The sequence below is a fragment of the Protobothrops mucrosquamatus genome, unplaced genomic scaffold, assembly GCF_001527695.2.
Source record: "Protobothrops mucrosquamatus isolate PMUCROS unplaced genomic scaffold, P.Mucros_1.0 scaffold2051, whole genome shotgun sequence".
Lineage (NCBI taxonomy): Eukaryota > Metazoa > Chordata > Lepidosauria > Squamata > Viperidae > Protobothrops > Protobothrops mucrosquamatus.
The window spans coordinates 59,988-76,812 of NW_015388158.1; the positions used below are offsets into that span (position 1 = coordinate 59,988).

At 35.6% G+C, this 16,825-nt stretch overlaps 1 protein-coding gene across 1 annotated transcript in view; it reads right to left on the reverse strand.

Moving 5' to 3' along the window:
* The window catches only part of LOC107294675 (adhesion G protein-coupled receptor B3), a gene marked incomplete at its 3' end in the record, with an annotated part of 218,035 nt that overhangs the window by 59,403 nt on the left and 141,807 nt on the right, over positions 1–16,825 (reverse strand). Inside the window, exons 2-3 of the mRNA XM_015823927.1 lie at positions 13,513–13,623; positions 6,278–6,439 (exon numbers count right to left, since the gene is read on the reverse strand). Of these exons, the coding sequence (XP_015679413.1) occupies positions 6,278–6,439; positions 13,513–13,623 (273 nt within the window). The remainder of the gene's footprint in view (positions 1–6,277; positions 6,440–13,512; positions 13,624–16,825) is intronic.

The window sequence follows — 16,825 nt, forward strand, 5'->3', positions numbered from 1 at the left end:
GGAGACTTTAGTGTTTTATTATTGTTTTCTCTGAATTATACCTTGAAAAACATGGTGCTCATGTCACTAGACATATGTAAATGAGCAGAGATTGTAAAATACTGCCCTATCATATACTTCCATGGGCGTGTTTTTGTTCCAAGTTCAGATGTCTCAATGTCTCCAGCCAAAATCTCTCTTGTTTCAACCTAGTACATTTATTCTTTCTATAACTGGTTTCATTGGATCTGAGGAAAATGAGGAATTTATTATTGTTCTATTAAGTTCAATAAAGGCAATCAGGTTTGAACACGAATGAAGCTGCTTTGCCGTAATGTAAGTGTACTAATCTTATTAATACTTATATTTTCTTTAAAAGGCATGATTGCTTTCAAATAATGATTTAGATACTCAGTAAATGAAATAATGAACTCCATAATTATCTCTCCAGCCGTGTGAAATCCATCAATCTCTATAAAATATGTTGACATTTATTTTAAGTATTCAGTTCTAAAAACTATTGCATCAGCTCTGCCAAGGATTCCATTTCCCTGAATAAAAAAAAGCAATGCAGGTTTTTTTTTAAAAAAAATATTGCAGCTATACAAGTTGGTCTACCTCAATTCTATAATCAGACAGAATTATTTAACTGCAAAAAGATGCAGAAATTATTCTGTTTTTCTTTCTGTAACATAAGGTAATACTAATAGCACTATTGAAGCCAGGGAAGTTGAATCATGTCCATTTTTGTTTTTAAAATGTACATTTAATAAAATTTGTAAAAAAAAAAGATGCAGAAATTATTTAGCAAAGTGGAGCTCCATTTTCAAGCAAAAAAAGCACAAAGTTTCTGCTGAAAATATTTTATGCAACAGGGGGACGAAATACAAAGTTCATATCCCTCTTACCTTAAGCATTTTAGCAATAATTAGAAAGGTAAGACTGGTATAAATACAGCTGATAAGATTAAAAAATGGCTAGGGATTAACAACTGAAGAGCAAAAAGGATATGGGATACTTCCCATCCCAATCATTCATCATTTCTTGTGATGCTTTTAAATCATATTGTGAAAGATCTATTTATCCCAGAGTCACTGTAAGTCAATAATATGTTCCATTTTAACTGATTTTCATTTCATTTTACCATAGTATGTTCAGCTGCATGGACAGTTTTTCCCAGGGCTTTTTTTCTCATAGAAGGCCCAGAATGGAGTTCTGGCACCTTTTTTGGATGGAACCTTGTAGGGTAGGCAAGGCGGGTTGTATGACGTGTGTGAGTTCCGGCATTTTTTTTTTTATATATAGAAAAAAAGCACTGGTTTTTCCTATATGGAGAGAAACCATTTAGAGACTGTGACAAATCTAAGAGCATGGAAGCTCTTTTTCCAACTTCATGTATGAAGTCCTTCTATCTAGGTAATTATACACAATATATTTGATTTAATCTGGAGGTCAACGTTATAAAGCAATTTCAGATGTTTATTGCGTACCAACCCCCCTATTTAATTAGAATTATCCATTATTAAATTTGGTATGACAAAAACCATGGTTAACTAAGAGGGTGAAATTTGCCGAAGTTAGTAGTGATTAGTTATATTCACTTATTTAAATATCTACATTAGTCCTATTTCCCATATGCATTTTTTCCTTTCTCATAAACAACAGGAAACTGAACAGAAACAGCAGATGAAAATCTGGATTCCCTCAATGCAAACGGGCAGAGCCTAGGCCAGGGGTAGGCAACCTTGGCTCTTTTATGACTCGTGGACTTCAACTCCCAGCATGGCTCAGGAATTCTGAGAGTTGAAGTCCACGAGTCATAAAAGAGCCAAGGTTGCCTACTCCTGGCCTAGGCAATTACTGTAAAAAAAAAATCACAGGTCTTAAAATTGCCAAGGTTGGGGACCCCTGGCTTGGAGCACAAAACAAAATGCAAGGGTTTCAACAGTTCCATGCGAAGTCACTGGAAGCTGTCTTCCGTGCAGTGGTCTATTGGAGAGATATCTGTTGAGCTGTTTTTCCTGGACCAAGACTGATCATTCCACTCTTGCAACTGACTTAAAATGGGTGGAGTGAGTTGGGAGTGAAGCTTTGCAGGGAAGCAGCAGGCATCCTAAGGAATGAACTAAAGAGCACATTGCTTTTTGGATCCACCTATTTCTTCTCTTGTAATCCCTGATGTAGTTGTAATCTAACTACAAAGTAAGTTAGATTTCCTGGGCGATGGCGGAGTATATTCCTACATGAAAATTGGGAGTCTTGTGCATCTGTGGCCTTAAAAATAAAAACAGGAAGAACCTACATGGGAAAAAAAATACTAACACCATACAGCATTGGTTTGATTAGCCTGCTGGGCTAAAGAATGTGGATTGAGTGTCTATCACCGCTGCTGTGAGAGCTGCACTGGTTACCAGTGGTCTTCCGGGTGCGCTTTAAGGTGTTAGTTACCACCTTTAAAGCGATCCATGGCATCGGACCTGGCTACCTCCGAGACCGCCTTCTGCCACAGATTCCCTCCCATAGACCGGTACGCTCCCACAGAGCGGGCCTCCTCAGGGTGCCGTCGGCCAAGCAATGTAGGCTGGCGACCCCCNAATTGGAAACACAGCTGGTAATATTTGGTTTTAATTCGGCTTTTATCGGGGTTTATTTTTTGTATTTCTGTATTTTTGTATTTTGCATTTTTTGTATTGTGTGTATATTATTTGTTTTTAATATGCTGTGAACCGCCCTGAGTCCTATGGGAGAAGGGCGGTATACAAATTAAATTATCTATCTATCTATCTATCTATGTGTGCATGTATTCTGCATGCTACGGCCCCTTGTTGATTTGGGATGCCTTTATTACAATGCAGTGAATCTTCATCTTCAAAAGCACTCTTCATCTTCGAATAATAGATGAACAACTTGAAACAACTGGAAATTCCACAAGAAGACAGAACAATATGCAGAGAGTGCGCCTGTATACCTAAGCTTAGCTACGTATATTGATAAGCTTGCTTTGATTTGGTAGGTTGTTTGAACGCTGGCTTTGTTTGGTGTTTCTGATTTTGAAATGTTTGAAAAAAGCAAAAAAAGAGTAATTCTAGCTGGCTGATTTGCTGAGTTTTTAGTATCCATCATTGCAATATTTTCTGCCTTTAATTCCAGAGACATTAAAATGCAGGATTTTAAAATGCAAAGGATTGTTGATTGGGTTGCTCAGCTAATGTGGGGAACGTACCCCGTTCATAGTCTTATGGATTATTTTGCAAAGGCATGGCTGAGCTTGTTGCTTTGACTCATGTGAGGACTCTTTCTTCTGTCCCTTTAGCACTTCAAGGGTAACAAGAAGAGCTGTTTTGTCACCGAGGTTTGTACATGACTCATGTTTACTCTTTGATTCTCTTTGCAATTATGAAGTTAAAGCTGGCAGTCAGTCAGGGAGGATTTTTTTAAAATATACTTTGCAGGATAGGCTATTCTCTTGAGCAATAGCCCTTCCTTCCTTCCTTCCTTCCTTCCTTCCTTCCTTCCTTCTTTCCTTCTTTCTTTCCTTCCTTCCTTCCTTCCTTCCTTCCTTCCTTCCTTCCTTCCTTCCTTCCTTCCTTCCTTCCTTCCTTCCTTCCTTCCTTCCTTCCTTCCAACTGAACTAAAATGTTTTTTTGTTTGGTTTGATTCTCAGCTAGTTCCATGCTTCCCAAAGGACAGGTAAATCTTTAAATACTAGAATCAAATAATAATAATAAACCCTCTGTGGTCATGATTATCTGCAAAGTTAGATTTAGACATACTTAGATTTTAAAAAGGCTTATTTTAAAACTTTTTTTTTTAAAAAAAAAGAAACTGTGTGAGTGTTTTGTTTGGTTTCTTCCTGGATGTCCGTCTGCCCTAGAGATCCTTTAAAGGGAATTGAAATTGAAATATTAATGGGTAAATTAAATTAAAGAATCTGGTCCATTATCAGGTTTCAAGATTAATAAACAGAACACAAATCTTAACCAAAAAAAAATGAAAATACACCAAAAAGTACATGAATTAAATCAGTTTTAAATTGAGAAGAAGATAAAATATTTAGGCATCAGGAAGACAAATATGAATTATATTTATTTCAGATAACTATGTTAAGGAATGGAATTAAGTTAAAAATATGTTAAGATGGGAAAAGCTACAACAGTCATTGCCAGGGGGAATTTCCTCTGATAAAAGTGAAAGTTTTGTCTAGAACGTTATTTTTGTTTCAGACAATACATGTTTTGATAACTATGTACCATTTAAACAGTGGCAAAAACTATATCTAAATTTGTGTGGCAGGAGAGAAAAACATGAGTTAAATATAAGGTGTTAGAATATGCAAAGAAAAGAGGAAGATTGGATTTACCTGATTGAAAATTGTATTTTGTAGCTTGCTGTTTGGTTTGGGTAAAACTGTGGGTGTAGCTGAGAAATACAGTAGAAGACTTTTGGAGCTAGAAGAACGTGACCTGATATTTAGGTGGCATGGACATTTGTGATACAACAAAGTCAAGGTTAACATGGATTTTAAAAATCATTGTTGGATGTGCCATATTGAGAATATGGAATAGATACAAACCCAGGTTGTACCCAAAAAGACATCTGTGGCTCTCAGCATAAGAAGCATTTTATAAACCAGAAAAAATAGGAATATATAGCTAACGTATTGTGAGAATTGTGTCAAGAATAATATCAAATAAAATCAAGGGAAGAACTGGTAGCAGAGGGATATAGTTGCCAATGGTTCTCTTATTTACAATTATTAGAAAGACTCAAAGCAGACAAAAGTATTCACGGTTTGAACATTGTAAGGTTGAGTTTGAGATAAAATTGTGTATAAATGAGGGACATGTAATTGCTAAAATATATACACTTTTATTGAAATTGAAATTGAAATAGAAAAACAAGTGAAATATGTATGATAAAGTGAGTTAAAATTTTTGGTTACAATATTCAGATAGAACAATGTGAAAATATATGGAAGGGCTGAAATTTATATTATAGTATAACCTTAAAGATATTTTTTTATAAAATGATGTACCATTGGTAATATATCACCAGATAAATTGTTTAAAATATAAAAAGGCACTTCAAATTTAAGTTGGAAATATGAGCAACAAGAAGTGACATTTTATCTTGTTTGGTGAACATGTTGAAAGCTAGAAAATTCTGGACATAAATACAAACATTGATTCAGAAGATTTTAAGATTAATATACAGCTGAAAACAGATGTTTTTATTTTGGGATTGTTGGATAAACAATTGGAAAAAAATCATGGAACTTTGTTTTTGTACATGATAACTGCATATGCACAAAAAGGAAAAATTCAGTGCTATCCACAATGAAAGAATGGTTGGTAAGGATGGTAAAATTTGCTGAAATTGACTTTTTAACTTCATTTTAGAGAAAAGAAAATATCCACATTTTTTGGCTGATAAGAAATCTCTTATAGACTTTTTACATGAAACATAAAAAATGAACATGATTTATGTTTTTGATGATTAGACAGGATAGATTATAGAAAGTTATGCTGTAACCATAGAATAAGAAGTTGATTTATAGTTGTACTTATAACTGCTGCAAAAAAAACCCAGAAGCTACTTCTTTGCATCTTTTTTTTTAATTTCTTTTCTTTCTTGCACTTTTAGATATATCATGGATTTATTTCCTTTTTCTTTCCTTTTGTTACTTTTATTAGTTTGTATTAACTTTCATTTTCCTTTTAAAAATATTTAATTAAAATTAATTAATTAAAATTAATTATAAATATATATATAATGTTCCACATAAGGAAGGTAGCATGAGCGGCTGGAGCGAGAAGGCTAGTCCCCTTTCTAGAAGTATTGAAAGCTAGAAGAGGGTTTAAACTGCACAAATATAAGAAGATACTTAAAGATAAAAAAGGCTGTTTTTATTTTTAAGGAATCTCAAATTATGATTTTGAATTGCCACAACACAGAACAACTAAATGGGCTCTGTTAGTTTAAATCATTTCAGCTTCAGATTAACTTTGTAACCATGTAAACCAATTAGAGAGTAAAACATGTTTAATTATGTCTGTAATAGTTGAGCTATTACACAATGTAAATACTGTAAGAATGTTTTTAAAATGTTGGAATGCAAAATATCCTCAGATAATGCGTTGCTAGCTGCAAAAGAAAGCAATTTGAACCAATGACTAATAATTTAAATCGCTAGGTAAAGTGCCTGTCACCAGCCACGTATAAAGGGTAGTATTTCAAGTGGTTAGCATTCAACAGTTCAAAAATATCCACAAATTCATTTATTGCCTGCTAACACTACCTGGACAGAGGGCAGTGTTATTGCAAACCCTTGATTCTCTTAAAGGGCCGCTGCAGTGTGTCCCGTAAGGTGATACACAAGTTCTGGTTCGCACCTGCGACCCTTGACCACAAGTAACTGAACATGTACTCCACTGGGCCCACTCTTCAGCACCAGATTCACCTGTATTCAAGACAATAAGAAAAATATGAATACAATCATGAGTGTAGAGCCAGAGCTGTACTTTTTTTTTTTTTTAAAGGCAAAGAATAGCTAAGAAACATTAAAAAAAAGATAACGTATTTTTAAAATAAAAGCTTACTGGACTTAAGCATTTTTGGGAAAAAAATATATACAGTGAGTTAGAAAGTAAGTATATTTCCAAGGTAAAAGGAAAATCAGGTAACAAGTGGCGTTAAGGAACAAGCAAACCTAATCTTGTGTGTTAATTTATTTTTATAATATTTGGAGTGACTGTTGAATTATAATAGAACAAAATGAAAGCGGAATCTTATAGTTCTTTAGCTCTTTGTCAAAGAACCTAAGTGAGGCCATTTCTCCAAAGATTTTGTGGGATGGGAGAGTATGACTTTTATTGCCCATTGTGAGTGACAGTTTTAGTTTCTTGGGATGGGGAAGCTTAACTTTCTCCCTCCATTAGTGCTGATATTAGCAAAATGATGGCTGGCCACCATTTTGTATCAACCAATTGCCAAAGGCTTAACATCATTCTGACAGGCTGCAGCACATCTTAGAGAAATTTCCAAGAATAGTTTGCAAAGCAGTTTTCCCCAATGGGGGAGTGAGAAAAAGAAAAAAAAACCCACTATTTTTTCCATAAAAACTTGCTTACTTACATCTAAATCATATTTATATAGCTTTCCACCTCACAATCAAGTAACTCTGGGCGGCATACAACAAGTTTGAGGAATGTTGGCTTAGGCTTGAATGACTAAATCGTGGGCACTCCATCACTGGAGATTTTTAAGAAGAGACTAGACAGCCACTTGTCTGCTTGAGCAACGGGCTGGACTAGAAGACCTCCAAGGTCCCTTCCAGCTCTATTCTATTCTATTCTATTCTATTCTATTCTATTCTATTCTATTCTATTCTATTCTATTCTAAATATGTCAGCCATGTACAAGCATAAAATAAGTAGATACAAAAGAATGACTAAATTATAGGTGAAGAGACTTTTCTTAAATTTAAAGTATGCAATATGAGTTTTACTTTCAGACAGTTACTTTTTTTTCCTATTAAAAAGTCCCTAGTCCAAACTTTATAATGCTGGAAGGGCAAGGCTATTGAATGGTAACAGCAAGAAAAGTCCAAGATGTTACAAGGGTGCTGCTGTGCTTCAGATTCAATTCTGAAAAGGTCCTTTGGCTCAGACAAGAACGGAAATGTAGCACTGACCAATGCAATTACGTCATTTCTGGGGATCATATGGCAGCTGTGTGATCCCAGGAAACAACGTGGCTGCATTAAAAAAGGGGTAGGCAGATAAAGCACAGTTTCTGAAGCCGTGCACATCCATTGCTCTTTTCCTCTGCTATGCTTCTGAATCCTATCCTGTTTCAAATAAATACAAACCACTCTACTCTTGTGCACTAAAAAGGACCATGTAACATTTTTTTTTAGACCATGTAACATTAGTCTTTAGACATTGAATGGCATGCAATGAGCCACATTCCAAAAAGTGGGTGGGCCAAAGTAAACGAATAGATATATTCAGAACAAAACCTAATATGATTAAATATAAATCCAACTTAAATTAAATGCCGTCAATATAATAATGTTCCATATATTGAACATCGCCTTCTTTTGTCACCTTAAACAATAAAACTCTGTAATGATATTTGAAGGGGGCTTTGCTTTCCTGGGTTAATTACAAAGATACAGACAGTCACTGCTCTTATTAAGTTTCTGTCTTGCCATATAAACAAGAAATGTAAAGAATGTCTTTTTGTTAGGCTTTTACAGAAGAGGAATTCATTTCATCCATATTATCCTAAAATCAACTTAAGCTTAAAATCTAGCAGCCCTATTCATTTCATTAAGAAGTGGAGTGAGAATAATGTGAATCACTTGTGTTTGTTTATTTTCTGGTTTTAACTTGATATATGACATCTTATATGATTATGCTTAGCCTACTTCTCAACTTTTCAAATATCCTAATTCTTAACTTTTCAAATAGGAAATAATGTTGAAACCATGGAAGAATTGCTAGGGTTTTCCCCAAGCAAGAATCAACATATAGTATTTTTCTCTTTCTCTTTCTCTTTCTCTTTCTCTTTCTCTTTCTCTTTCTCTTTCTCTTTCTCTTTCTTTCTCTTTCTCTTCCTTCCTTCCTTCCTTCCTTCCTTCTTCTTCGTCATGAATAGGAATGAATGTTTGCCATTCCTATCAGGTAAGACATGTAAAATAGATTTCTGTAGTTAAAACATGGAGATGGGAACAAAACTTTACACTATCCATGGCATGGCATACTCTAAAATATATTAACCGACATTCTAGTAAGACATCTCTAGGTTCAACTTGTCTATCTGCACAGAAATCCCAGTGCTAATATGTTACAATTTTTTAAAAGTTTCACATCTAGGCAATGAGACTTTGACGATGTGGGTTCCAAAATATAGCATGACTCAAGGATTTTCACTTACTGTAGTAGTTGTGACAGGTGTTGAGGAATAGATTGATTGACAAAATGAAATTTATCTAACTAGAAAAAAATCAGCCATTATCATCAATATGACTGATATTAGATTAAAAAGCAGACAGATGGATAAGGTATCTTAAGTACAGAAAGGGATTTAAAATTTTTGCACTCGTTCATTCCTATCTCATTGCCTGCTTCAGACATGAAGTAAGTGACAACAATCTTCAAGGGGGGGGGACAGAGATATATGTGCTCCTCTGTGTTCAAAACTGGAAGCAGGGAAGAAGGGTAATATGGCTGTGTAATGTGACTATGTTAATATGAGGTAGTGAGGGAAAGGTAGGAAGCCTGCTCATCTGCTACACAAGGATTATGAACTATTAAGTGGCAAGAGTGTTAAAGATTTCTCTTGTTCAAGAGTAATGCAATGAGCTAACAGGTCTCTGTTGGGGGTAAAAAATGTTAAGGTGAGGTAAACGTAGGAAGTGTTGGGCTGCGAACAATAGATGACTTTAGGAGGGATTCGGATTTTGACTCATGCAACTGACCTATGAACTACTCTGCTGCCTGTGGAAGCTTTTCTAGGTCTGCCTTCAAATACTTCAAGGATGATTGTGAGACCCTATTGAATGATATAAACTGAGATGCAGAAGCCTGATTGGAAAGGAGAATCTGGATAATTTGGAGTTTTCCCCATCCTTCCCTGACCTTGGTCCCATAGCTTAATGATTCAGTTGAGTCACTAAATATGGCTTTGTGTACTGGGATAAAATCTGCTAGAAGAGATAGGATGGGAAGTTCACATCACATTTAAGCTACATTTGTAGCTTAAATCAGGAAGCAATCTGTTGGCTTGTTAGTGAACAATTCTAGGATTTATTACATTGTGGAATAGTTTTTTTCTCTGTGGCAAGTCAGAGGGGAACAAGCATATGACTGCACTGTTCACGTCTCAGGAGACTGCTATCCACATTGCATACACCCCAGTACCGAGCTTTGTGTACTCCATTGAATTAATTGGGCCTTACTTGGGTCAACTGGGATTTAGCTTTCACTCTTAATGGGACTGAAGACTAAGTGATGGTCCTCTTCTTTGTGTCAAATTAAAAGTTATATTAGAAGTACTTTCTTGACTGCACCAAGCCTATATAACTAAGACATGCAGAGATGGCAGCTGTGGAATACATACATATTATTTTTGTAATACACACCAGAACTCTAGAAGCATATGCTACCATCAGTCGTGCCCGAGCAAGTTCCACAAATTTTACTGAATGTACTAAACCTTTTGTAAAAAGAGGTACATGTAGCACATAATCCACTGAATTAATTATATCTTTTCCCCAAGGGACTTAACAGATATTGGACATTTTGGCGGGCCCTATGGAATCAGGCCGTCATACAATGACTTGCATTAGAACATCAGAAGATTTAATTGGTGCTTATATTCAGCATGATTTTATTTTGTCTGGAGTAGATTCCTAAGGTCTAAACACTAAGAGTGATCTGAACTATAAACAAATACAAAAGTACATTTAAAAAAGTATCCAAAGTAAAATGTATTGATTAAAATGGCCCACAAATCTATATCACACTTACCTTGATGGTAATTTTAAATTCTTAATACCTAAAGAGAGGATAATATGGAGGAAAACATAACTCATGGTTGGAGAATATATACAGTCATGCTGCAGACATGTGCTGTTAGGGCCAATGCACACTCATGTACTTTTTTTAAAAAAAAAAACATGGATCATCTTCTTCTTCCAACAAACATCTAGCACCTTAATTTAATATATTCCCCACCCACACTCTCCTCTCTTCATTAAAACTAAAATAAAATACATGATAGGGATGTAGTAACATGGTTACTTCATTATGAACCGAAACCAGTCCACGTCACTGGAAGAAAAGGGTCTTTTCTTGTTTTGAAGGTTGCATATTTGTTTGACAATAAATATCCTACAGCTTCTTCATCTACAAAGCCTTCTCAGTTCCCTTCAGTGGAAAAGGCAGGACACATATGGGAAAAACTGGTCTTCCGTTCTCCACTGAGGTGAAAGCAGCTGCCTGAAAGTAGAAAAAACTGTGCATTCACTAGAGAAAAGCACAAAATGTATTCTGGATGGAGGTGTTTCAACGTCAGCAGTGCAGAGTTATCATAACTAGGCACATGAATGCAGCATAAAAATAGATTTTTTCCCTCTTAAATATCTCTTACATCAAATTTCATCTTTCCCCCATTTTTAATTAATTTTTGTTTAAATAGAGAAATGAGTTTATAGATATCACATCAAATCCATTCTGAACAATTTTAACAGCTGCTCATAAATAACTATAAGATATGACAAATAATCAGGGTTTATCACCTATGCTTTTTTAAAAAAAACACACATAAAGGAAAATAAACAAGGAATAACTTCAAGTCACAGAAACAAATGAATGCCATTTCTAATTCCGCTTATCAATCTTATTAATTTCCGAGCAAGTACAGATAAATGTAGATGCATGTTAGAAGATTCTAATAATGCTACTGAAGGCAATACAACATTAATTTTATCACAAGAAAAGAAAAGGTTCACAGTGAATCACATATGCAATGATCAGTACTAAAAAGAAAATCAGAAATGGAAAAAGGAAGAGATGGACTAGATATTAGTAGCTGTGTTGAAAAACAGAGCATAATATTTTGCAAAAACGAATTAACCTACAATATGCAAGCTACAAGTGGTTTTGCTCCATGTTAGACAAGTGGGTTTTGTTTGAAAAGGCTGATATAAGATACTTGATTATCAAATCAGGATTTTGGAAAATACTTTGGGGAGTGGGTTTAAATATTCATTTTCTTTGAATCATAAAAACATTTACTCAAAAGGGCAGCTGCATTTATAGTGTTGTTCTCTATGGATCACTGTAAGTGTGTTGAAGTACGTGCTTGAGCATTATTTCATCTACAGGCTACTATAGCAGACTATTGCACCATTTTATGGTAATTCTATGAAAATACAAATCAGACTAAGAACCCTTGGGTCATAAGAAGCTGGCATTATATGGCTACTTGAATGTCCAGATAGGCCAAGTCCTGTTGTGATTGCAAAAGAGAGATGTGATTAAAGTTCTTTTTTTTAAAAAAAAAATCAAAATAGTACATTTTCAACGATGAATGGAGCCTCAGTTGGATCAAAGCTAAACACTTTTAAGATAACTGTGTAAGGTTTTCAACTTATAATAAAAGCAATAGGAGTTAAATTGAATTGGACTGGATCATATTGATATCTTCCAACTCAGATTTCAGGTCTTAAATTATGGTTCAGAGAACCCTGTTTTCTACCTTATGAAATTGAGAGATGATCAAAAATTATTTACATCAGAAGTTTATTTGATAGAATCATGACTGTCTACACACAGAGCCTCTACAGCCCAGGAAACATTTCACACTGAAATTTACTGTAGGACACATGGGAGAATATTACAAATAAGTGTAGAGGGCTGATCACATGGTTCTTTCCTCCAATATCAGAACATCAGTATGGAGAAAATATACCTTACCAGCCCTGTGTTTGCTGTTGCTTTATTTGTGTTCATGACCTCACTGCACAAAACTTAACCATAGTGGAGAAGTAACTGTTTGTAGAAGAAGCTCTATATTGGCCAGTTTATGGTCTTAATTTTGTGCTAGATGTTTGTATTATACTTTGAGTGACTTGGTTATATGTAGTGGGCTGTTAAGTATGTCTGCATTTAGGAAAATCAAATGGCTAGATGAAATGAAAACTGCCTTGTGTTAAGTTTCATCACTGTCCACTTAATTTAATGATTGATAGGGAGTAGCTTCTCAACTTTTTGGGGGGAGAGGGGGGAATTTCCAGCACTGTTTGGAAATGCTGAGGGTTAAATCTGATACTGTCTGCTTGTGAAGAGGATGCTCTGTCATTGAGCACAGCTTGTAATTTTTAATCATACCTCATTTCCTAATATGAATTTATAGTCACTGTGCTTAAGAAATGCAATATTCATTCTTGTTGAATTGTTAATCATAGGGAAAGGCTGGGTAAGATCTTTTGCACATTTTTCTGTATGTCCCATTAGTGGGACATACAATGGGATTGATTTCTAAGTAGACATGGGTACACTATAATACAAAATCTAAGTAGAGAACTGAGATACTCACTTGTGCTATTTATTGAAGGTAATTTGTCACCCAGTAATCTGAACTTGAAGCTGTGAAACCTCTGCCATTCTTTCTACATATTTAGAATTTTTAAACACACACACACACACACACACACACTAAATTATATATTTTTCCTGAATGTGTGATTAACTATGGTTTTTAAATTTAATAGAACTTTCAGATTAAAATAAATGCGTTTGAAAAACTTCATATTGATTGCATGTGTATTGGACACTTGTCTAAGTCTTCGATCTTTTATTTATGAGTTTTAACTGTGTGGTTAAAAAAAAAATAAGAATAAATGGCTTTTTAAAAGTATCAGCTTAGAAAACTGACAAATATGCAGCAAAAGATTATGGAGACATGCAGTGGCATTGCTAAAATTAAACACAGTAAGGAGATAAAAGGTAATTAACGTATTACCAGTTTGTGCCATAAATTTAGCAGCATCAGCTTGTTCCTGAGGGACCCTTTTTTCATGAACAGATCGAGGTCGCTGACTTTTAATTGTATGATCTCCCATCATTCCAAATTCTAAAGACAGAATAAAGGTTTATGAAAGCTTGTGCGTAGACATTTCTCAAAAAGGTCACATACTATCTCATGCAGTTGTTTGACAAAAACACCTGAAGAGGGCATTAGTAGAACATACAGTTTACAAGGCTGGGTTTTTGCTTTGTTTTATATTCTTTTAAATGCCTCAACCTGTGTTTGGAGAGAGGTTTTAATCTAAAAGTTGTTTATAAAGTTATTGTTTTAAATATATATATATATATAAATATTTCAGAATTGTGATACATGAAAAACAGCTGTGGTACAAAATCAGTTATTTAAGCTAGATACATTATATTAAGAAATAATTTAAATCAGTGCAAACCACACCAGAAAACTACTACCGACGCATTAAGTGGTGTCATTCTGCAATAAAACTTGGTGTTTCTTGCTGAGATCAATGGTTTTCCTGCTTAAGCCTTCCAACCAGTGGAAAGGCAAGGAAACTTTCACAAGAACAGTACAAATGTATCGTAATGATGGGGCAGAGATGCCTTGTGTAATCTGGATGCAACAGCAGCTGTGTCGTACTTTCATTGCTTCAGAAAATTCTCTGCTACAAAAGACATGGAAGTCCCTGGGCTTTTTTCCTCCCTGCTGTTCATTCTAAAACAGAATCACTCTTTGATTTTAATAGGGGGGGGGGGAAGCCTATCTTAAAAACTCCTGCATGGAAATCATGAGGTGCTATTTAAAACACAAGACAGCACGGCTAATTTTTCTCAGTGCCTTTGGCAAATCACTTAATCTCCAGCAGTTTAAACCTAATTTTTTTATTGCTCATAACTATGTGCCCCAACACCTTTAAAGTGCAGCATCACAACATATGGCATTATTTTAGAAATAGAAACAACTGTTCTGGCAGCATTAGCGTCAGCGTGATAGGCTCTTTTGTTCATTTCCACAAGTAGCAGATTTCATAACCCAGCAACCGGCAGGCCTACAGCAGTAATTGAGCTAAACCAAATTTCTTTGTTCTTTTTCTTAATCTTCTTTCATGAACCAGGTAACCAGGAGCTGTGGTGGCACCATGCTTAGAATGCAGTATTGCAGCCTGACTCTTCCCACTGCCAGGAGTTTGATTCTGACTGGCTTAACATTGACTTAGCCTTCCATCCTTCCAAGGTCAGTAAAATAGGACTCAGATTGTTGGGGGTCAATATGCTGACTCTGTAAACCACTTAGAGAGGGCTGTAAAGCAGTATGAAGCTATTTCTATTGCTATTTATAGTGAGTGAGCCAGTTTGGTTAAGGCATCAGGCTAGAAACCGGAAGACCATGGTTTCTAGTTTAGCTTTAGGAATGAAACCAGCTGAGTGACCTTAGGCTAGTCCAGGGGTAGGCAACCTTGGCTCTTTTATGACTCATAGACTTCAACTCCCAGAGTTCCTGAGCCAGCATGGCTGGCTCACGAATTCTGGGAGTTGAAGTCCGTGAGTCATAAAAGAGCCAAGGTTGCCTACCCCTAGGCTAGTCCCTCTCTCTCAGCCCTAGGAAAGATACAAGCGCAAACTACTTCCAAAATCTTTCCAAGAAAACTGCAGAGATTTGTCAAGGCAATAGCTAAGTCAAATATTGACTTGAAGACACAACCTTGTCCCCCACCCCCACATATTTATAACTGTTTTCATGCAAAGGTCTAAGAATATGAGAGTATACACATCTAGACACATATATACATACATAGGGAATTCCATTTGAACGCATATTAATTTGTAAAATTTAGTAAGAATAAACTGTGATGATAGCAGCAACTGTATCATCATTTTAGCTACTGCATATCGAATTCACATTTTAGGATACCTGTTCTCATGAAAACTATAATGCCTCCTGTTAGTAGAGGATACTATGAAGTTCATGTTCCCTGGGAATTTTCTTTTCTCCTTACATAAAAAATATACATTAAAATATAATGATGATAATAAAAAATCTTTTTGCATTGCAAAGAGAGTATTTTTAAAGAAATATACATTTAGTCACAGCATGATTTATTTTAGAAACAAGGATTAAGTAAAAATGTATTATTTAAAAGATGTCTGATATTTGAGCAATTATTGCGAAAATGGAGCCAAAAATGACTCATTTCAATTATCTGTGTCTAAACCCACAAATGATAATCTGGCAAGGTTAGTACTACTCTGCAGTTGGTTTCAGGTTCTGGTAGTCTATCAACCCAATCTCCAACTCCAAAATATGGTGACCTCCTGTTCCTCATCTCCATTTTTGTCACTGTTGTTTCTTGCTTTCTGACAGCTCCTCTGGGCACAGAGAATGAGCAGTCAGTAGTTATTTTTCCATCAAGTGGAAAAAGCAGCATAAAAGGAACAGGGCATCATACCTCTCACCCCATCGGTTCTGTCTGAAGTAAACCCCCCCCCCCCCAGGCAGTTAATAAAAGTCTATGATAATAATTTTCTTGTTGTCAACGCTAAGGCTGGACCTTAGAGGAAAGAAAGCAGAAATTCCAACCCCACTTCCAAGACTCTTCCAAGACAGCAGTAAGGGTCTTTTCTCATTGCATGAACTCCCAGCTAGTTCTTGAATTGTCCTTCCTGTTTTTCTTGGCAGAAGAGAAAATAGCAAGTCAGTGCCTTGCTAGCTTATCTAAGGCTCCTCCGTTTGAGAGGCACAAGCAAGTCAATGTTGTTCCAGAAAAGTCAGATTTTTTAAAAAAAATACTCTTTAAACTTCCAGTTCTGACTAGGGAACAATAACTTTCTTGAAATTCCATCTGTCAACGAACCAGCTGTCACAACTGTGTTTCAAAAACAGGACATACAGCAATATATGCAGGCTTAATGCAAAAGAGTGCAGGCTTAAGGCAAAAAAAAAAAAAAAAAAGCAAATGTTCAGTTGATCAGAGAGCAACTAGAATGATTGGGTGAGAGTGGAAATTTCTTGAATTTCAGCTGATTTCACTGGGCAACAGCAACATTTTTAGAGTGAACATTTGAAATGGCTTTTATGTAGGAAGAGTTTCCGGAGGCCTTGAGGAAAACATCATTTGGAATCATTCCTGATGAGAATAGGCCTTTTAACAGCACAATCTTCTGATAGGGTATCACAAGACTCTGCTTGTGGATACCAGACCTGTGAGGTTTCCTATCTGTAAATCGTCTTATTTGTTGCTGTCAGCATGGAACCAGCACATGTTGCTGTCCTTTTATTGTTAAGTTTCATTTCA